This window comes from Haemorhous mexicanus, chromosome 1 (genome assembly GCF_027477595.1).
Source record: "Haemorhous mexicanus isolate bHaeMex1 chromosome 1, bHaeMex1.pri, whole genome shotgun sequence".
NCBI classification, from domain to species: Eukaryota; Metazoa; Chordata; class Aves; order Passeriformes; family Fringillidae; genus Haemorhous; species Haemorhous mexicanus.
Genome location: NC_082341.1, coordinates 69,309,115 through 69,332,215, shown reverse-complemented (window position 1 = coordinate 69,332,215; position 23,101 = coordinate 69,309,115). Strand labels below are relative to the sequence as shown.

The window sequence follows — 23,101 nt, the reverse complement described above, 5'->3', positions numbered from 1 at the left end:
CTAAGCTATCCCTGTTTAAAAATAGCATATAAAATTCAAGTACCAAAATAAAAGTTTATAACCAATAGGATAAAGCAGCAACTCTGTGTCCCCAATTTAAGAAAACTGAGTGTAATAGACTGGCTTATTCACTAGAAATAATACTAGAGATGCCAAAGTTCAGTTACCACTGCATGCTGGACTGTTACTGCTAAATTTCAACTACAGCAAATTAACGAGAAACAAGTAATTAAAAAATGTTATGACATTCATCATGAGCAGCAGTGGTCTACTGGCCCCTGCCCTTATGAACTGCTTCTGGCTAAGGAAGCCACTATGAACCATCTACAGTGAATGCCAAGTTGTATCATCAGAAAAACAGCCTTAGTACACCTGGACTTTCCCACTGCTGGTTCCAGTGCAAGCTGCCTCCTCTCTTCTTTCATGCTTAAGCATTTGGAAGTCAGCCACTGACTGCAGAGAAGAGAGCTCAGCCTTCTTATTTGTTGAAATAAAACTAGGATATTACAAATTAATATCCTCTGTTCTGATCCTTTGTCTTTTTTCCTGGCATACCACTGTATCATAACCACACCCTCAAAGAGTACCTTTAAATCTCAGGAAGAATTAAGACTATACAGTTCAAGATGACCTGTTACAAGAAGGTGAAAAAAGCCCCTCTCAATGCCAGGTTAGAGACACAATCCAAGAGAGGGAACCTCCAAGTTCAGTGCATCATGTGCTGCAATCACTATGGGGCTTTAGCATAGGAAGCATTTAATCCATAAACACTCTGTTGAATCAATGCAAACTGGAATACAAGCCTGCAAACCTACCATAGAACCAGTCAGATTATATCACTAAAGGCAAATAAAGCTGTTCCACACAATTTGAGTGGAGATACCCCTCATGAGGGCAGCATTCAACTGTTTCCTAAATGATCTGAATGACAATTAAGCAACCTTAACTGCAAAGAATATTCTGCCTGGACTAGCTCTATTTTCAGGAAGTTGAACAAAGCATCCTCTCCATGGCACTATGAGTCAATAAAATAGTTCATTCTGGCCAAGTGTGTAACAAAATAGTGCCAGCACAGGTAGATTCAGAGCCTAGATGCTTTAAACACACTGTGGCGGGATTTGGAGGGATCACTCAGCATTCACTGGCTCAGAAGTTCAGTCCCTGAAGACCAAGTGTGGAACTAAAAGGGCATTTTCACAGGTGGGATGAGAAAAGGGAGGAAAAGAAGACAGAGGCCTCAAATCTATGCCTCTTCCCAGACTCAACATGCCTTCAGATAACATTCAGACATAGGAAGAGAGGCAGCTGAGATGCAAACAGTTCAGGCCTTGCCCAAGCAAACTGATGTTCTGCAAACTGGCTCTTTTCCCTGTCAGTCAATTCCTGAGCACAGTGGATGTGGATCAATTCCTCAGTACCAGGTAATCATGTAAGCCACAAAAGGAAATCTTGCTTTGATTTTGCACACAGCTTTTCTGCTCAACTACTGAACCAACAGGCAGCTAGTGATAAATATACATCTGTGTTACTAGTTAAGAACGACTAGGTGAAAAAACCTCAGAGCAATGTACTGACCAGTGTAAAGATGTCTCAGATTTAAAAAGTGTAAATGGTGAATTAAATAGTTCATCAATAAAAATAATTATTTGAATCCAATTGTTTTTCAAATTCAGTTTCAAGTGTGTACAGCAAATCCTTGTAAAGCTTTAAAAAAAATAAATTGGCGTTTTGATATATATAACATTCTAGTTCTTAAGAGAGAGAACCAAGAACTCACTGAAAAGTTGTTCTGGCTTATTCAACAGTTTCTTGAGTAAACATTGCAGAACTACCACTATAATCTGAACACCTAAGATGCTGGCACAATTCAATAACTAACCATTTAACAAATTGGGTATAAAAAAGAAATTTATGTAGTAATACCAATTCAGCACACAAATTCCATGCTTCACAAGTTCTGCTGCTGTGCAGGAGTCTTCCTAACATCTATGCAGCTAAGTCCAGATTTTTAGGTCACTGCATGCCCAGATCAAAACAGCAGCAAAATATCTACCACTACAAGCAGCTATACCCAATTGTGCCTTTAGAATGAAGACTATGCAGAAGTTGAGATGATCAGTGCCTGGCCACTGACAGGACCACCCACACAAACCTCAGTGTGCGCACCTTGTAAAGAGTAACGTTACTGACTGAATAAGAACAATTGCATTCAGGTTCTGATACAGATATGATACAATCAAGACAGATTAAAGTCACCAGACATTCAAATTAGGGAGAGGAGAGAAATCCTTCAATGACAATGTACAGATGACAAGCCAGCATTACAAAGAACTCTAAAGGCACATTTCAGGTAACACGTTTCTGTTAAGACCAACCGCTTACACACGCAGGCACAAATCTTAATGGCTACCTCCCCCGACCCCCAACAATTTAAAAAAAAAAATTAAAAGAGAAGTGCATTTTCAGTAATATTAACACCACTCAGTTAATCTGTTCAGTCCAAATGCTTAGCAGTATTTTCCTTATGGTGGTATGGGTTCTCTGCACTACTCCAATCCAAAAAAAACCAAACAGGCAGAATTAGTAAAGGTTCAACTGTTGCACTAGTTAACATTACTCATCAGAGCCCACTGGTCTCTTCTGTGCCCTCTTGTAGGGCAACCTCCTCGGTGAAGCTTTATCTAGATTAAAAAAAAAAAAGAATAAAAGAGATAGTTGCATCAATTGCAATTGTTACATGAGCACGTATTTTTCTCCTCCCAAACACAAGACAAGCTGCCCTTCTAGTGCAATGCATCACCACAGAGAAGACATTTCAAACATCTTGTTAAGGCTTTTTAACTATCAGCACCGTAAGTAGAAGGTAATCAAAAATACGTTTCCATTCTGTAACATGCAACAACAGGGTAAGGTTTGTTCTGTTTGTCAGTTACTAAAATGCAAAAAAACCTAAACCCAAAACAAACCCTCTCATCCCTATGTGAAACTCCAGGCTTTGCTACTTAGAAAATTTTCAAGTCCAGTAATTACACTTTTAGAAAGTTAAATGAATTATTTTGATGGCCACTGCCTTGAGTTTACCTGGCTGAAGAATGTAAGATTGACTCTTCTTTAGACAGCTATGTCTTGCATGTAATATTTCCACATTCATACAACTAACAGCAGAACAAAACTGTTGTGGAAAACTGCACTTCTCCAGGAAGCATCCACATTGACTGGATGACCTTTAAGGCCCCTTCCCAATCAAACCATTCTATGGTTCTATGATTATTGCAGAGAATACTTTCAATAACCTTCTATACTTTGCATGAAGTGCTGAAGTGATTGCCAAGTGCATCTGCTGAATAATTTTCTTAAAGAGAACAATCTCTGATAGCCTCCCTGGTTAGAATATGTGCACACACAAGGAGCAGCCATCATGCCCTTACAGGCCAATCAGTACAGTATGAAGTGTCAATAATAAAAAAATTCAAGAATATCTGAGATCTTGAAGGTCATTATTTTAAAGAATTCTAGTGTAGTGTTCTAATTGAAGCTAATCTGGAGCTGAGAAAACCACAATTAAAAACAGCCATTCATTTTTCCAAAACTTAAAGTGTTCAGATATAAATACTTATTTGGTTTAAGAAAAGGATGGTGGTGGGACCCAAACATGACTAGAATTTGAACCCTTTTAAAGTCAGCTTGACCTTTAGCAAAAAGTAGCATTTAGACCTTCACTTTTTCTTGCTAGATGGAGGCTTTTCAAATTCCTGTGTCTGGATTTTATACTATTCTAGTGTCTAATAGAAGAAAGTGTACAAGAAAGCTTTTATCTTCACCAGTAAAGCACTAGTCTTTAAACCTGTGTGGTGTAAGTACTCTTAAAAAGGGTAAAGGAATTTAAAAAGTGCAAGGTCATCAACTCCTGGCACAACTTCACATCACAGCTAAGGCCTCTATCCCTTCTGCACCAAATGAAGCTCAGAATATGCTTATTTGATCAAAACATCAGTCCCTGTCTAGTAAGGGAAGCTCCTGCAAAGGGTTTTTGAACTCTCTGCATCTCATGCAGGATGCACTTCACTGAGGCTTTCTCAGCTCACAGCAGTGACTGCCACTGATGGCAGGAGTTTATCAGCCTGATACACCAAGGCAAGTGGGGAAACAAGATAAACATCTGCCTTTTAGAAAGAGAGTTCTGGGAACCATGACAGAAGACAACAATACTTCATCAATATTCAACTGAAACTATGTTCCTACAATATAACCAGAAATATATCCATAAAATACACGAAAACATAAGTTTAGAAGTATATCAAATGTATGCCATTGCGTGCATCTGTTCTGCATCTTTCACTGCTCATGCTACACCACCAGTCACAGCATGCAGGAAGCTGTGCTTCTATCCATGCCTAATTATTACATGGACAACACACTAAGCACTTTTCAGCCCACAAAGAGTCTGCCTCACCTCTTCTACTTTGCACTGAAGCCACGGGAAAGCAAAAGAGAAGAGTAAGAGAAGTTAGAAATATCCACAGTCTAAAGAAATCAGATATTGGGTTTAGTGTTGGCATTTCAGGTATCAAGTAGAACTTTTGGATTTGTGAAGGACATCAATAACAAGTATTTATGTGACTTTAGTTAAAACACACTTCTAATGCTTATTTAAGACTTTGGTCTATAGGTAAACTTCCAAGCAACTTACAGAAACTCTGAGATGACATTTACTTTCTCCTATTTAAATCATCTTTGCAATCCAGGTTTTGGGTAGAGATCTTACACTGCTGAAAAATATTCTACAGAACAAATCGTAAAAGTCACCAGTAGTCATTATCTTATCAACCAATAAAGTTTGTTCTACAAGGAATGGGCTGCTAAAGTAATAATCTCATCCTTACAGACAGTGCTTGAGACAATTTGTTATTCTCTAGAAAATACATGCTTTTCTAAGAAATTGGTATCAGCTACTTACTCAGTTACAATTAATTGGTCAAGTTAAGTTAGTTATGGTCTAGTTTGTGAAAGGCAGACTACTTACTTATTTGATTTAAAGTTTCTTGGGGAATCCAGCTCATATCAACATCATTCTGATTTGATGTTCCCATCTCTACTTTCTGTACCGGTCTTTTCCTCTGAAATATCAAGAAAGAAGAAAGATTTTTCTTTTAAGTAAGACTTGGATAGGACAAGTATTAGAAATTACTAAAAAAGCTATATATAGAGTGAATTACAATTATTTCACTAAGGTACAAACTTAAGGCTAGTCAATGCACAGAGCTGTCTTTCCCATTAGCAATTTATTCCCCTAAGCTTTTATTACCACTTCTAACACCTCACAACACTTATTCCACATTAAGGCACCAAGATTTCATGCACACCTGGGCAAATTCAAGACACTTTTTGCTGATGATCAGTCAAACTTTGTGACAACAAGTTTTACTTTGCTTTCTCAGATTAGCACAATATTCTCACATGTGATCTGACCTTGCAAAATAATCAACATTATGACAGAGCTTTGCTAAGAACTAAAAAAAGGACTGACGGCTGTTTTTCCCTGAAGTCTGACCTGGATTAGACTAATAGGCAGAAATAGAGAACATGGGGAAAGTAAGTACTGGATCAGTAGACACAGACACCCAGTGATTACAAGATATTCCAATTCAGCCACTTTAGTGTAGAGAAAAAGGCCAGAGCCAAAGGCCACGAGGCTCAGCAATCAAAGTATCTTCCATTAGGAACATTTTTTAAGAATGTTCTAGTTTCCCCAGTAACCTCTAAGCTTCTAAAAATAACTCTTGCACCTTTACTATCATTGCCAGAAGCAATCACTGAATTGCTTTCTTTTCACATCAGAAAGGTTTTGTATTAACAGGTACACAGACAAACACACTACCCACCTTCCTAGACTCTAGCAACTGATGTAGGCCAACAATGACCAGCAGACCAAGTCCAGCAAGGAACATGTACATGAAGATCCTTTAAAAAAGTTTAAGAAACAATGCATTAACTAAAAATGTCAAGTTTTGAAGACAGCTTATGAAGAGGCATAGAAATTAAGCCTAACTTTGGCCACAAATCCACTGAAACTTTCCCAAGAACTTCTGTAGAAGGCAAGTGGGGAAAATACCCAAGGAATCTGAAACTAAAATTCCAACAACTATAATGTAATTATTCTGACTTGGATTTTAGAAACCGTAATCATAAGTCTGAACAATAGAACATTTGAAAAACGCTGTATAAACTAGAAAAATGTTATAATAAATAAATACTGAAATTTAGTAACTTCAATAATTCTTTTGCACTATCACGAAGTTTCAAGATATTGGGTCACAGGCAATATTTAGGTCTGTGACAGCTTTCATCACTTATCAAACCCTTGAAAGTCTATTATATGCTTTTAGCAAGCTATTGCAAAGCAAGTACTGCTAGGACACTATTAATTTGCAACAGAGCTTTGAAAGACTTTGCTTATCTTGCTTTGTGTTCCACTGTTAGAATTCTACCTACAAAATCAATTTTCTTAATCTGTGCATTCTGGTTTGGTTTGAAGAATTTTATCTGAAGTACCTGTTGATACTTAGCAAGAAGTAAACCTAAGTTATAGCTAAAATTGATTTGGGGATTAAGGAATTTACAGGTAAAGAACTTATTCCAAGCTGAACATCTGAACTCTCATTTATGATAAAGGAAAATATGGTGTTAAACTGAAGAAGATACTTAATTTCAATACCTGTTATAGGGCAATTATCTTTTAACAGGACATTCACACAAACCGATTCTAGTATATGAATTGTTTTGAGAGCTCCTTTTTCAGAGCATCACACATTTTCATGTGACCAACTGTTCTTTCATTTATATCATTGTATTTGAGAATTTCAAATGAATGCAACAGCTATTTCTTTTGGATGACCTTTTTTAAAAGGAAGCATGCTCAACAAGCAATTTGTACCTGTGGCAAGACAGTTCACATATTCAGCATTGTCTACAAGTATTTCTGAAGATTGACTTTTTTTACACACAGCTTCACTTAAAATTCCATTCTAGTGCTACAATATTTAATAGCATTTTGGCACAGCATATGCTTGAAAGATATTTGGTGTGTCAGATCTACCTAAGTCTGAAAAAAATCACTCTTGAAAGATACTTACTACAGACAGGGGTTAGAGGAACTCAGTCATTCTTTGCTGTGCTATTCGGTACTCCAAATAAGTCTTTTAGTTTATGTAAACTTAGATTACACTGCAGTGTTCCAGAAGAAAGCTATTCCAGTCCTGACAGCAGGACCCACAGCCTGATACTACGGACTCTGCATCTTTTAACTCTTAGGAAAAAGCACTGTAGCATAAAAGCTTAACAGCTTTGAATTGCTATGTAGCTGAATAACATCAGGTCCTATTCCAGGCTTATGCCCTATGAGCTAAAGCACATCTGTCAACTTCTCACTGACACAGTACCAGTCCTGAAGATTCCCACTAATAATAGAGACCATACACAAAACACAGCAGACCTAACACTCAATAAAATGACAATATAAGAACTATTTTCAATGGCACCACCAATAACCTGTTCTACCAGTGCACCAACTAAACCAGGATCTCCAGTCTCCTTACGTTTCTCCATCCAGCCCATCTTCTTTTTCAATAATTGTAACAGTTTGATTGAAGACAGCATCCTGAAAAATGTTGCCCTAGAACAAAGTTTGCACATAACATTTTAAATTCATTTCTTCAACACATACAAACATTTACCTTTTTCCATGTTCTTATAGAAATTCTAGAAAGCAGCAACTCCTGCACAAGACTCTCTTAAGGTTGCAAGTTATGCTAGTTTCACTCAACCCATAAAGGCACAAATGTTTTGTTGCCCTCTACAGTTCTAAGACACCCCAGCTTCCACTGCTGATACAACTTTAGGTGCATGTAGGCAATCACTTGCTATGCTTATGTATCCACTGTTTTGCTTAAATACTAAGAGGCATTCACTCTCTGGAGAGGTACTTGACTAAGTAGTTCCTTCCTGACACCTCCAGAAGAATTAGAAAGATTCAAATGAATTGGAACATCAGGCTTACACTTGCATCTCTGTAGTTGAGATTGATAACCAGACCAAAAGGACGACCACCCATAGGCTCAGCAGGGATGAAGGAGTACTCAAATGTGGCTTGTCTCTGTGGTGGAACTACTGTGTTCAGAGAGAGAGCTGTGAAGTTCTGGATGTAAAACTGGTAGTCTTGAGGGTACCGGAAAGAAGCATCGAGAGACTCGACAATGAAATCCTCTGTTCCCTTATTGGTGAAGCCCACCAGAAATTTTACAATGTTGTTCGCTGGAAAGTCTAAAACACAAACAAAACAAAAAAAAAAATCAACCATGAGAAACCTCATGCACCACACAGAGCCAATTCTAAACAGAGAGCATCTAGAACAGATTCTGTGGTTTCACTGTTTTAGGAAACCCTGATGTAGCCTAAGCAACAGTAAAGAGAAGGGTGGATTAGCAGAGGACTCTTACCTTCACCTTTCACAAATAAAATGGTTGTATCAGCACTGGGTGAGGCTTTAGGTTCTCCTGACAAGTCTTCTTCCTCTTTTTCTTCTGTCTAAGACAAGAGACTTTTTTGAAAAATCCTATAATGAACAGTGAAGCAAAAACCATGCTTGGTTCATGACAATCCCATTTGTCAAAGCATGCAACAGTGGCAAGTATTTGTACCAAATCCTGCTCTTGCAGGATTAGCACCACAGTCTGTTCTCCCTCTAGATTTGCTGAGCATCCCTTTCAGCATTTATCTTTCTACTTGTTATATTTGACACAGTGACTAATCTGAACCACATTTAGCTCTATTGAAGAGTTTGGAATCAAAAAGCATCAGTAGTGCTTCTGTTTGGGGACAGAAGGAAAAGAATAGAATCTAAATGTTAAGTGTTCACATCTAAGCTATTTCCAGTTAGAAAACAAGCATTTCAAAATAAAGACAGTCTTAAAACAAATTAGTTACTTTCACTACAGAGAGTGTTTATGGCAGCTTTCTATTCAGTTTTAATTAGTTAAGTGTTATGTATGCCTGGAAATGGTTAGGCTATTAGAGCTACACAAGTCCATAGACTCACTTGTTCAAGTTCACCTTGTGATGAATCACTTTTTAATTTGACAAATGCAAGCATTAAGGGTTTATTTTCCACTTGGGAATCATGGTATCATCACTGTCCCCACCAAACAGAAACAAGGCTGACCCAGTATTGAACAGTCTCAGCTAAGTGCTGAGAAGTCAGTTGGATCATTTGATTTCAGTGCTTAAACAACTTCCTGAAGCAGTGGAAATCCTACTGGATCAGTCATACACATACCATGAACTAGGGAACCAGAGCTGAGCATGTAGCATCTTGATTCCAAGACAACATGAAAAACCCTTTTATTTGAGTGACAAATAAAAGAAACTGCCTAAAAAGCACCTTGTTTTGTACCTGAGTCAAAAATAATTAAAAGGAAATTACATCCAAAAGTTTATTTAATCATATTCTGTCAATGTTGACATAGTATACCTTCTACAACTTAGCAAAGCTGGTCAACCATAAGCTCACCAACTTAATAACAGCAGTAAAATCTCATAGAATGAAGTAACACTTAACGAAATCTGCATTTTTGTTATGCATGTCTTCTCCTACTAATGTCCATCAGAGATTTGAAAAAATTTTGCACCACTCTAAGCTTGCTGTCTAACACTCCACTGCTATAAGCAGATCACAAAATTATGTAAAACATTTCACTTTTCTGGCTAATTTTTTGAATTTGTGTTGTAAACTAAGTTAGCTGTATTTTTTTTTAAACAAGGGTTTTAGAATTCATTCCGAGCTTAACTAAGAACTCTGTCGCTCTTTGTTCTTCTCAGTTTACTGAGGTGCTGCTTCAGATAGAAAAGGACTACAGAGGGCTCCTATGAGAATTTGGTTCTCTCACTTGGTGGTTTGGATTTTTGTTTGGTTTTCTTTTTTTTTTTTTTTTTTTTTGTGGCCTACAGTTTTGATAGTCAGAAATCAGGTTGTCCCCACGTAGCTTTTCAACTGGTAATTCAGAAACAAAAGATAAATCCTTCTGACACTTCAAACTGAACACAAGCTAATCAGATACATTATAATAGCCACCTGAAAAAAGCAATGTAAGTAAATTCAATTATTTAAGTTATCCAGCTTCAAGCACTTCTGATCTAATTCATACTTTTGAAGTAACATTCATGTACAGTTACCAAGTCTGTTGGCTCATCTTCTTCAACTTCAGCTTCATCATCCTCATCTTCAACTATAGTATCTTCCACAGCTTCCTCATCTTCTGTAGCATCTTGAGCTGCAACTAATAAACCTGCCAAAACAAAATACAAATACAATAAAGTCTTTTAAAGGTCTAGTTAATCAACAGAAAACTGATGTTTAAGTACAACTCTCAAACTAATGTTTCAGGAACTTCTTAAAAACCTGCCAAATACAGTGTCTTGATGCCTCAGTTGCAAAAAAACCTATTCAAATGATGCCTGTGTTGATCTTTCAGCCTTATTCCTTTGCTAAAAACTCTCATTTACTAATTTATCCGCCACTAAGTTCAAAACCAAAAATTTACAGCTGGATGACAAAAAGTTCAGCATTCACACAGCAATGACTAAATTTGCAGAAGGCAATCAAATTACATTTGATATGTGAAAATAATTCAATGTTGCAATTACAAAAGTGAAAATAAGGTATTCCTATTGACAGGAAATTAATTTGTAACTACTGTTTCTTCTAAGACTAGCAAGTCTAACAAGTTATTAGCACACTGGTAACAGAACACTTTGAAAGGTACCTTAAAAGTCACTTTGTTTTTTTTTTTTTTTTGGGTACCTATTTTCATCCAAGTTTTAAAACCTAAAGAATGTCTTTTTTACTACAATCTCCTCAACATCATGTATAGCCATATATCCAACAGAACCACAGCACCAGTCAGAAAAGAAACATGACCTAGAGCAAGGCTCCAAGACAAGTGCAATCTGATAGTCCATTGCCTCTCCGCTTTCGTGAAGCCAAGCCTCAAACACTCAAACACTGGGCAAATATGATTAATAAAAATACTGGCCACGGGACAAAGTTCTGTCTGTTTGCAGTTCAGAGCACATGCAAGCAAGGCTGAGATCTAAAACATGTGCACAAAACAACAGGTTTGGGTTTTTTTTTTTAACATACGTAACATTTTCTGAATATGCAAGAGTAGAAATGAATGGATGACTGATTTACATAGGTCTGAAAAAAGACCTAGCTGCTATAAATACAAATTTTAAAAGAAATATTTGAAAATTTTAATGGGAAATAGGAATCCTTGAGCAGGACAAGTGTATCCAAGGACTTAAGAATTGCCAGTCAGTGCTAGAGAGAGCAAACCCAACCTCTCCTCTCAAGCATCATTAGAAGGCACGCTCAAAGACCATGGGCAATACTTAACCTAAGCCTTATCTACAGTGATTTTATTTGATGTTTTAAACTTTTAAGTGTGGAAAAAATTCAATTTCTACAAAAATTCTTACAAATAAGGGTGGAGGCTTTAAAATTAAAAATGAACAGCATACAGATAGGCTGTAGGCACCCTTGGCCATCTGCTGCCCAGCCCACCCTCAGACCCCTTACGGTGTTTTCGATGGATGTCAGAGGGGCTGATGATGTGGCAATAGCAGGAGAGCTCTGCGAAAGGACTCGCACACGGCGTGAGCTGCAGCCCACTGCAGGAGCTGGGCGAAAAGCCTTCCCAAACTTAGTAGTAGGGAGGCAATTTCCAGATCGTGAATCAGATAACGCCACAGCGTAAACAGAGATTAGCGCTCCTCGGTGTCGCCAAGGACACTCGGGGGGTGGCGGCAGACGAGGTGGGAAGGCAGGGTGGCAGCCAGCGCATCTGCTAGGGAATGTGGGAACCAGCACGGCGGGCGAGCGGGGAGAAGGACAAACCCGCTGCCGCCGCCTGAGGAGGGGCTCTCCGGCTCTCCCGGGCCGCTGTCACGGCCGGGCCCGAGGCCGGTGCCCGCAGGGCCGTGCCCGACACCGCGGGTGGCTGCGCCGGGAGGGGCCGGAGCGCGGCCCTGCACCCGCCAGGCGCCTCGGACGGGGCCGGGCCCCGCGGGCACCGCAGCCCCGGCAGTGGCGGCCGCCACGTGCGCGGGCGGCCGGGGCGATGAATGAGCGGGGCCGCCGCCGCCGCCTCTCACCCGAGCTTCCGCAGGCCCGGCCGGAGCGGCTCCCCCTCCCCGCAGCGCCACGGAGATTCCCCCACACACCCACCAGCCCCGCTCCCCGGCAGTGACGGCCGCCCGCCCTCACCTGGGCCGCCGCGGGCGCCCCCGAGCAGCAGCGCGGCGGGGAAGACGAGCAGGGCGAGCAGCAGCAGCTGCGACAGGCGGCTCATGGCGATGATGAGGATGGAGACAACCCGAGCCCTCCCGCGCACCCTGTCCCGGCGCTGGCTGCCGCGGCGGGATGTCTAAATGGCGGCGGCGGCGGGCGCTGGGGCTGGAGCGGCAGCTGGAGCCGCCTCCCCCCACTGCTCCATCCGGGGCCGTGCCCGCCCCGCTCCGCCTCCGCGGACGTGGCTCGGCCGGGCAGGAGGCGCGGCGGCCACGTGAGCGCCCGGCGGGGGCGGCGCTTCCTGCGCTCCCGGCGCGGCGTCCCGCTCCCGGGAAGGACCGGCGGCACCGAGCCTCCCGGGCCGGGAGCCTTTGGACAGCGCTCCCAGGGAAGGGCCCACGGCATCGAGCCTCCCGGGCCGGGAGCCTTTGGACAGCGCTCCCGGCGCGTCGGGCGGTCCGTGGTCCTGCGCGGCGCCAGGGGTTGGTCTTCGACGGTCCTCGTGGCCTTGCAAACTGTGGAATTTGAGGATGTAATCTGTCAAACAGCAGCCAACAAGCAAGCTTCGTGTGACGTCCGGGTGTTAAATAGATAAATTACTTGTCGGTAGAAGTGACTTATTGAGGTTTAGGCCTTTGCACGCTACAATGTTCTCAGACCTGGGCAGAGCCTGGGAAGAAGAATGTAGCAATAATAGTGGACACAAAGAATGCAGAATTTACAGGCCGCAAGGACATTTGGCAGAACTCTCAAGATAAGGACGAAACTTAATAAACACAGTAACTGTGCTGAATTACCTGTGTGTGGATTAAAGGCAATTCCGGCACATGGAGATCACAGTCACCGACTCACAGACCACCGACCCCAGAAACCCCCTGACTCCTAAGCAAAGACTGAGCATGCGGATTAATTAGCATGAGAAGTGAGAGACTCATTAACTAATAAAATATAGAATATGACTTAATGAGAGAAATATGTAACTTGTAAATAATGAACGTTAATGCCTGTGTTTGCTAAAATGTATAAATAGTGAAAAGTTTTGATAGGTGGTGTGCTTAACTTGTGGAATACCACTGAGCAGCCAGGCTGGTGCAACTCTGGAAGAAATTATCAATGTCTCTCTTGAGTGTGAAATTATTGGCTTATTGCACACCAGGTAACAAGTCCAGTTTTTTTCTGGCCAATAGTGGGTCCCTTCCAACTCAAAATATTCTGTGATTCTGTGGGAAGTAGGCCAACATACCCTCTAGAAAAGACCAAAGATAAAGCACACTACTGAAACAAAGGTGCTACTGAAATCTCATAATTCCATGTTGCTCTAGAACCGCTGGTTTTGAGTCATATATTTGCTGGTTTAATTGAAAGTTTCCCAAAGCATGATAGGCAATGAGTATGATACTGATACATTGCCTTTATCTCAGTAGACCTTTTGTTAAATGCAATGCAAGGGATATTAAAAAGGGAGAGCTTTCCTCAACCCTACAATCAAAACATTCAGTGAAAATAAAAATGCCAAGGCCCAAACCAGCCTCCCTCCATGCTTTCTCTTTTCTCCCACAGTTTATTCAGTAATTTGCATACAGGGTAAAATGAAACAAGAGTAGTGTTGAGATACGTTCTATATTTGAGGTAACTTTAATTTGTCATTTGGGCATATGCAGCTTGCTGTCATGACAATGGTAAATGCAGTCTTGAGGCTTTCATTTTTCAATTTCACTCATTTGATTTTTGAACCTGCAAATTACACTAAAAAAATTCTAGCGCAGCTTAATGTTATTTTAACATGCTGACAATGTTACTAAAATGCTGTTAAGTATTGACGAAAGTGACATGTAAATATGAACACTGGAAAACATTCATTGCTACTGATAAAAGTATTTCTAGTCAGATAATATCCACTCAATGGTGAAATATTACCTTTTCTGTAAAGATCTTTCTCCAGGTGGTGATGTCTTTAACCTAATCGTGGTTTGGTTGTTTTGGGGGAGTTTTTTTTTGGGGGGGGAAAGCAGCTAGTTATTTTTTCTTCAGGAAAATAAATACTGGTGTGCTGTAGGAGGTTTCCTATATAGCCTTGCCAGATCTGAAGCACTTAGTGTCTTCTACACAGTAACTATGTACTTCAAGTGCTGCTTTTCCATCTGAGTTAACTCTTCCTGACGTTTCTCATTAATTAACCTGTGTGGTGCTCTTACTGGGTTTGTATGTTGTGGAGGCACAGAAAGGTGTTAATTAACATTGTATCTGAAAATAATTGAGGAACCTTGACCAGCTTCAGCAACACACCAAGCCGAGACTGACTCCAATGTACCTGAAAGCCAACTAGGCTGCATTCTCTTGTGTTAAGTATTGCACCCTTATTAATAAAGTTACAATTTGAAAGAAAAGTCTCTAGGAAAACCTGAAACCAGATGCAGAGATTTTTTTTTTTCTTTTTGCATAAACTGCTCCGTGCATTTATTCACAGGCATAATAAAGTAAGTGTTGACAATATTTGCCACTATTGTGGCATTGAGCTTTGACATCTGTTATGTTGGTTGCTAAATCTGAGAAGACTGGTGTTCACTCGGAGTTCATGTTGCCCCTGGGAATGTGATTGCAGTCACGTACAAGAATTGCATCCTGCATTTAAAAGAGGGGTTTCTGTTAGAAATTACATGTAAAAGTGTTACTAGAAAATATGCCTTCAGTTTCATAACAAGTGTTACAAAAAGGGTGAGCAGTCCTGGTCTGTGATCTATAAATAATATTTACCTTACATTTCCATTTTGAACTTCTTAAATTAATCTCCCAGATGTGTTGTTTCCCTTTTGAAGGTATCAGCAAAAGGCAAATAACTGTTTATGTAGAAACTTATTATTTTTGCTTATCAGTACTTGATTATGGCATGGCCAAGGGTTCAATAATCAGCTGGACTACCTCTTCATTATTTACTCAGTGCCTTCTATGAGAGATTAATTCAGCAAAGCACTTTTAGGAGCAGTATCACGCATACCTAGTCCTAACCTGTTTTATGCTTCCTGTTTTTCACTTTTGGATGGCACTTTTTGTGTCAGGAAAAAGCTGGCTGCAATATAATTTGACTAGGATAGAGAGCTTGTTTGTATTGTAGAAGGAAATTTTGTTGGGACTATCAGAAGGATCACTTGCTCCATGAGTTTTCCTGGAATTTTACATGTTAGCAAATTGTTTAGAGAGCTTATTTTTTTCTCAGCTGTTTTTTTTTGTGGACATTGTTGTAGGTGTTAACACCTTGCAGTTGCTATCACATTCCAAGAACTGCATCCTTCTCAGTTCTCTTCAGGTTCAGCTTGATGCAGTAGTTTTGATAAGTAACCCACTACTCCAGCGCACCCCAAAAAGGTAACTTGTTATTTTTGCTTGCTATTTTCTTCTGAAACTTTCCTGGGGCTCGCAGATAAGGTCAATTTTTTGCTTTCAGAAACTGTCAAAATCTTTTTCTAATAGTTGGTGATTTTGTACCCTTCCATATCTTGTCAGGCCCACTGAAATCAGAAGAGATAATATTACTTAAAAAAAAAAATTGTACTAAGATTTATCTTTTCATTACTTTCTGCAGTTCAGAGAAATAATTATATGGATATTGAATTCTTGGGGTTTTTTCCCCCCTTAATTTCTATAATACTTTTCAAAATTACAGTTACTGTATGTGGTAGCTATTAATAATTCCAGTGAGAATCTCCCGCTTAGACCTGTCAGGCTGACATTATTCTTTCTCACCACTGATTACAACTGTGGGGAATCAACATACCTGAAATTGATGCAGGCAGAAAGAGGTCATACAGCAACCCCCATCCCTGGAAGTCCTGTCAGCTGCTTCTGACTGGGTGGTAGCACAGGAGGCAAACCAGTGTTCGCAGGGGCTCTTAATGAGATCTGCTCAATTTTTGCCTGAATTGTGGTGGTTCTTTGAAGGCTGGTGCTTTCCCAAGTTTTTTGCTGGAAGGAATTGTAGTGACCCTATTGCAGAAAATTGTCTTAATCACACATAAATTCTGTATTTTATCTAAGAAAAAAAAAGGAGAGGGATACCTCTCTGGAGATCTCTCTTACAGAAATACGTGGGAAATTATGTTCCACAAACTTGACTGAATAATTAGATTTTTTTTTTTTTTTTGAGAAATGGAAAAAAATCAAATGAAAACTGTAATACAGTAGATATATTCGTAATTGTTAACTATGACTGCTTAATCAGATTTATGGATTCCATATGCTCCATATAATGGTAACAGGAAAGGAACTTCAGAGCTTCACTTTGGCCTTGTCCAAGGCTGCCCAGCTTAAGATGCTGTGCAACACTTGGGTTGGGGTGATGGTTTTGCAATATATACAGCTTAAAGCATATGGAGTATTTTTAGCCACCAGATTTTTTATCTTCCCTCTGCATGAAGAGTAGAAACAAAGTTGTTGACATGAAAAGATAAAAAGCTATTTTTATTCTACCCTGCAAGTTAATTATTGCTACTAATTCAGCGATAGGTTGGCTGTTTGGTGGACTTGTGCACATGGATTTCATAAGTCCAGTCTTTCTCACCTAGGGAGTGCACTACATGTACTGCAGCAGTATTTGCTAGCAGCACTGAGTATATCCAAACAATCTTCAATCTCTTGGTTTTATCATTGTGAGTATTGTCACACATGGTAAAAGCAAAATTCTATTTTAAGCCTGAAGTACAATAGGGAAATAAAATATAGCCAGTAAAAGAACGTGTACATGTAATTGCATATGGAGTAATCAGTAAGTAAGAAAGCCACCCATGGCTAAGATAGAGTTGTCAATGTTAAAGGAGAAAAAAAAAAAAGGAAAATTGAAGATTTATTTCTAGATGTTACACTTCAGGCCATGGAAAATTAACAAAGCAGATCTGTTTTGTTTGTGAGTGTCTTCTACATCTCTAATCATTATTGGATTCCATCTAGAATATTGTGTCCAGTTTTGAATGATTCCCAACCCACGCAAGACACATATAAAGCCATCTGCAAGCTTCTGCAGAGTTGAAGAAAGAGAGAAGGTAACATAGTCTGCAACATTTACATTCTGATCCTTTCATTCCTTTTCCCCTTGAAGAAGTAAAAAAAAGTTCATTATCTTTTTATTCCCTCATTTACTTGAAATAAAAAATTGCAAAGTGTTTCATCCGTGCTTGAAATTAGATAACAGATAGATATTATTGCATAAATAACTGTGTAATCTGCAGAATTCCATGCTTGGATTCAAATCCAGTAAAACACTTCAGGAGCACTATCTTACCTTTAAAATTCTTAAAGTAGCTTTTTTAACAGAACCATCAGCTGGAATCTGTGGAAGTTTGTCCTTAGAAGGGAAGGGGAACTGCTGCACCTGTCAATTGGGAACTGCTGCACGTGGCAACTAGGATTGTGCATTATAGATACTTTCGGTGCTTACAGTATCAGACCGAATTATGATGTAGCTGTCAGTGGTTCTCTGACTATATCTCTTTCCATTGGTTTCAAGCTGCAGGATGTGGTTTTTCCTTGGTCTTTCACCCTCTCTTGCTGCAGCTTTTGGTTCTCCCTTCTGAACTCACAAATCTGTTGTGTTTTCTTCATCTCAGCTTGCTCATTTTCAAGTTCTGCTTGCAGGATTTTAAGCCAAGGAGCCAGCTTGTTATATTTTGATAGTGGCTGTTGACTTTCTGCCAGCTTGTCATCCCTTTCTCCCTGGAATTTTGTTTGCAAGGAGAGGAGCCATTTCTGTCTGTAACCTCCTTTTCCTCCCTCAGTGCTGCAGGATGCTGGCCAAGGAGCCAGGCAAGGGCTAAGGTTTACTATCTGTGGATACACTGTGTGCAATCCATGTTGTCACTGCAGATGGAGCTTGTGTAGCTGACACTGAGAAAGGCTGAGTTGGCCAAACGAGGATGTCCGTAGAGATTGGAAGATCCTGTTTCAGCTCTGAGGAGCAAAACAAAGTTGTATCACTGAAACTTTGAAGGACACAATGGTCAAAAAGTAACTTTTGTCGAATTAAGGGTGGTTTAAAGATTAAAGCACGCATCCCTGCATGTGCTAACAAGCTTAATGAAGATCCTGCTATATGTATGACTATCACTCATCTCTCCACCCAAATCATGCTGTACATAAAGAGGAAGAAGGACGATAAGATTGGGCTGTGTACAAGGAGCTGCGAGGAGCTCCCTGTTCTATGAGTGGAGAGAATCCCTTCAGTGGGATCATCTTTGTCCCTTCATTTTATCTCCCTGTTTTTATTCTTCCTTGGCAGCAATTAATATCCCAAAATGCTGGAGTAAAGAGTCCTTACCAACTTTCAGCATTTCCTGGGGGAACAAAACTTTCCATCATCAACTAATTAGAAGAAGGAGAAGTCACATGGCTTGACAGCATTCTATTCAGAGAAGGTGGAAAAGCAAATGATGACAAATGTTAGTAAACTTCACCCATACTACTACTGTAATAACAGTGTCATTCTGCTATTGCAAAAGAAGAGGTGACACTCTCTGTCTAGTTTATGCAAACTATTTTTTCACCAACTTAGTGGAAATTTTCCATCTGTGAAGATACGTCAATGTGGGCAAAATTACAAAATTATGAAAATTAACTTCACCCTTCTACAGTGCCTACAGTCCTTGCACCTGCATCAAGTTCCAGTGGGGTGACAAGTCTAAAGAGTGTAATTTTCAGATTTTGGCCTAACGTACAGTAATCTCTGATTTTAAAGCAAGAATTTTAAAAAAGGAAAAAAAAAAACCCATCAAGAAATCAAAGTTCAGCTGTTGGCTAACCCCTTTGATTGTAGACAATCAAGAAAATAAATGTTAACATTAAAGAAAGAAGAAATAAAAAGATCCTCCATTTTCCATGAATTCTTCTCTTTACTGAATTTTGAGAAGGTCGATTAAAGGGAGATTTTACTCACTGAAGACAAAGAAAGAAGGCAAAAAACCATATTTGAAATGCTGCTGAGTTAGTCTGTTGGAAGAAGGCTATAAATTTTTTTACTGAATTTCCTAGATATATAATACATTTGGTAATGAACTGGAGTTGCATTTGATTCACCATGTTTAAATTATTCAGTTTACTTTTTTTCTTACACCACCTGTAACTGAAGGAAAAAAAAAAACTGTAAAAAAGAAAAAGCATTTTAGATTCTGGTGGAAACCCTCTGAGGGTTTTTTTTTTCCTCTTTTGTTGTTGTGTATAACACTGTTCTTTATACCTATTTTCACTTCTCTGTTTGACTGTATCAGGCCTGGTATGTGCACTGTGTTCTCATGGAAAGAATCAGATGACATACTCATGTTATTCTCTCTCCAATTGTTTGAAGGCTATATTTGTTGTCCAGTGGCCTACCAAAAGCATGTAATTTGTAACTTCTTTAATTTTTAATTTTAATTTAATATTTCAAATTTGTAATAACTGTAATTAAACATAATTTAATTTAAATATTAATTAAAATTTTAAATAATTTGTAATCAGAATGGGAACTGCAATGCAAATGCATTACTCTCTACATTCATTACTCCGTTAATTCAAGGCACAACTCCAGCACCTGCATTTGGTATTCTTAGCACTTCTCTTTTATGTTTTACATATGTGAGGCCTGGCACTTACATATAAAATTTTGCAATATTAGTGCAAAAATCCAGTACTACTAATTTTATCAGAGAAGGGATATTTTCATCAGTCAAGCTTCCATGGAATCTTACCATGGCTTCTTCTGGAAAGGGAGTATTGCTAGCTGAGTTAAAATTATCTTCTCCAGGAAACTGTTTCTCAGTATCAAAACCTGAGTATGTCTTGAATAGAGAGACAGGGTGTTGAGTGAGAAAATAAGACATGTCTGTTATGGAGGATACTTTAATAGTGCAATCCAACAGTGACTCCACGTTTCTGAAAATGTCTCCTCATGAGGACCTGTAACAGGCTTAACTGATAATTATTCTGGCAATGAAACATCTCCCAGGCTCCTGCATTCTTTTTTAGTATTGTCTTCTTTTTGCCAGCCCAACACTCTCCTTTGATGTGGTTGTTCTTCCTTGCCTAGGGATTCTTTCTCTGGGAAAAATGTATCCACACCCAAAGACTGCTTCCAATTGGCTATGCAGAAAGGCATGCTGGTTCTACAGCAAGTGTTTCTATGGCTTAGGGACTCTGTTGTTTTCTGAGAAGTATCCCAAAATTTATATGGACTCAAAAGAAGAATTAAGTTGTTTAGAGTGTTTTCAGAGGATATTCATGGAGATAATACAGCTGAGGAAAACAGGTATTTTGCTTGGAACTCAATGAATGTATCACTTGGCCTCCTCAGTGTGTATCCTTCTTCATCAGGAGTCCTCTATCAAAAACATGATGGAACTACATGAACATTCACAGCAGTATTCAAGTATCATATTAGCTAATTTCTCTTTCATATATATGCGTGCCTATTCCATTTAAACCAATGTCTTGTATAAAGTGGAAATATAGCTTAGAATATTGGAATATCAATCATACTGCATGAGACAGAGAAGATCCTGGTCACTTGCTGTGTTGCTGCAATAACTGCTCAGGATATAGATGCCATTTTCCATTTTCAGATAGGTTTTTATGTCAATCACCTAACAGTCCCTTGACCATGCTTTGTTCCCCCCTTTCATGTCTCCCCTGCTCTGTGCAGTCGGTATTGTTCATGTGCTTCACTCATGCCATGGCAGTAAAAGCTGACCTCAAAATCTAACAGAGTCTGTTGATTTAAACAGGTTTTGCACCAGCTAAAGATCTGTTAGACAGCACTGTGAACTATCAAGTACTGCCTGGCATACTTTGGCAGGGGAAGGGAGTGTGATAGATAAATGTCATTATAACTTGCTCATCCTAGCACATGGCACTTGAAATCCCTCTCATGTTTAGCCTCACCAACAAAAATATACTTCATGTCAGATTTTCCAAGATGGGCTCAGAAGCACAGGTTGCTTCACAGAGCTGGCAGGCAGTGTCTTTTCTTGCCACTGAGTTGTACATTTCATCCTGCAAATATGAAAAGGAAGCTGTTGGTTGTCCTTTCAAGTCAGTCTTCTTCCAGGAAGGAGAAACACTGCAGTTCTCCCAGGGTTTCTGAGTTTGGTCTCTGTACCCAGCTTCCCAGCTTCAGTGTGAACAAGAATATATATCTGTCCTACATAATATGTTGTGTTAAGTACGGAATTAGTGCATCTTGGAGAGTTAACAAACATTTTTACTCTTAATCTTCAGGAAATATAGTAATGTAGCCATATGAAGAGTAAGGGAGGTAGTATTTCCTGAGGAGCCTCATGTGACAGGGAACATGGAGCTACAGTAGTCCAAGCTAAATACATAGTCTGATAATGTCTGTCCTGCCATGGATTAGGGGTGATAACTGGTAGGTCTCTGACACCTTTTTTCCCCATCCTCCTTCTGAAAGTATCACCATTGCCTAGTGGACTGTTTCCCTTAACCCTGTTGCAGATGAATTGCTTGTAGAACAGTTTGTGCCTGCTGCCAAAGGAGCTCTTAAAGCCTGGGAAAAAAAAAATTGTGCTGCACTCCAAGGCTGTCAAAAAAGTTACACAGAAGCCTGAAGCATAAAAGGAAAAAAATGAATGTGGAAATCCTCTGGCAGTTTCGAACAGTCCCTCGTCATTACAATAAATGGGTATGTTTACTTAAGAGCACTGAATAATTTATTAGAGTGAAATAATCCTGTAGAACAGTGCCTTCTCTATGCACACGGATTAACCCACGGGGATTAAGAGTCCTCCAACACCTGGTTCTAGGAAAAAGATCAGTAAACAGTTGATCTTAATCTGATTTCTGCTGTAGGTGGCTGTGCATTGGGGAAAATGAGCACAGAGACTCTCAGAGAGCTGACTTTATGGAAGTGTTGCAGATGCAAATGACATCGATTGTATCAAATCTATTTTAAAGGTATCTCTGCACAAGCATCCATGTTTTCTGCACAATCACAGTTTTTTTATAGCTTTTATATGTACCACTTGGATTATGCAAAAAACATCTACAAAAAAAAGAGGCTGCATTTTAAAATTTTACCCTTATGTACCAGATAGCAAAAGCCCACCATTCACTTTTATTTTCTTAATCCTACATTATATCAGTATATAAACAGATTGTAAGGTTATTCAATGAAAGGGGCGTTAGGAGCTAAAATGCTTCTAGCCAGGCTTGCAAATTTAGAATTCTTTTGGCTTCAATTAGAGCTTTATTTTAATAAAGATTGGAATTGAATATTTTAGAGTATACCAAATAGAACTCCTCAGTATCTACAACAGAGGACACAGATCATAATTTGTGTTTTAGGGAAAACAGCCATGAATCTGTGGCAGGAATGGTCATTCCCAGTTAAGAAATGAGGGCTTGAAAATGCACTATTTCTAGGGCGAAATTGTTTTATACAGATGTGCCACAGCTCAGTATTGATGTATGGGCAGCTGCTGGGGATTCATAGGATGAATGAATCCAAACAGGATGGTTTGGGTCGGAAGGGACATTAAAGACTATCTAGTTCCACCCCTCCCCTGCGGTGGGCAGCGACACCTTCCACTAGGCCCGGTTGCTCCATCCAGCCTGGCCTGGAACACTTCCAGGAATGGGGCATCCACAGCTTCTCTGGGAAACCCGTTCCAGCGCCTCACCACCCTCACAGTAAAGAATTTCTTACTAGTACCTAATCTAACCCGACTTTCTTTCAGTGCAAAGCCATTCCCTGCTACAAGACCTTGTAAAAAGCCCCTCCATGCT

General features: G+C 39.6%; 1 protein-coding gene across 1 annotated transcript; it reads right to left on the bottom strand.

Annotated features, from left to right (window-relative positions):
• Positions 1-1,890: 1,890 nt before the first annotated feature.
• On the bottom strand, positions 1,891-12,550 carry SSR1 (signal sequence receptor subunit 1). Its single transcript, XM_059852831.1, has 8 exons — positions 12,320-12,550; positions 10,228-10,340; positions 8,496-8,583; positions 8,057-8,319; positions 7,596-7,672; positions 5,883-5,961; positions 5,024-5,117; positions 1,891-2,681 (listed from the first exon to the last, which is right to left on the bottom strand). The coding sequence occupies exons 1-8, from the start codon at positions 12,402-12,404 to the stop codon at positions 2,614-2,616; spliced, it is 867 nt and encodes a 288-aa protein (XP_059708814.1). The 5' UTR covers positions 12,405-12,550; the 3' UTR covers positions 1,891-2,613.
• Between the last annotated feature and the right edge of the window lie 10,551 nt (positions 12,551-23,101).

Coding starts and splice junctions, on each gene's coding strand:
- SSR1 (XM_059852831.1), bottom strand. CDS start 12,404: ATGAGCCGCCTGTCGCAGCTGCTGCTGCTCGCCCTGCTCGTCTTCCCC. Junction 10,341..12,319: donor GGGCGCCCGCGGCGGCCCAG/GTGAGGGCGGGC, acceptor TTGTTTTGGCAG/GTTTATTAGTTGCAGCTCAA. Junction 5,118..5,882: donor AGTTGCTAGAGTCTAGGAAG/GTGGGTAGTGTG, acceptor TTGATATTTCAG/AGGAAAAGACCGGTACAGAA.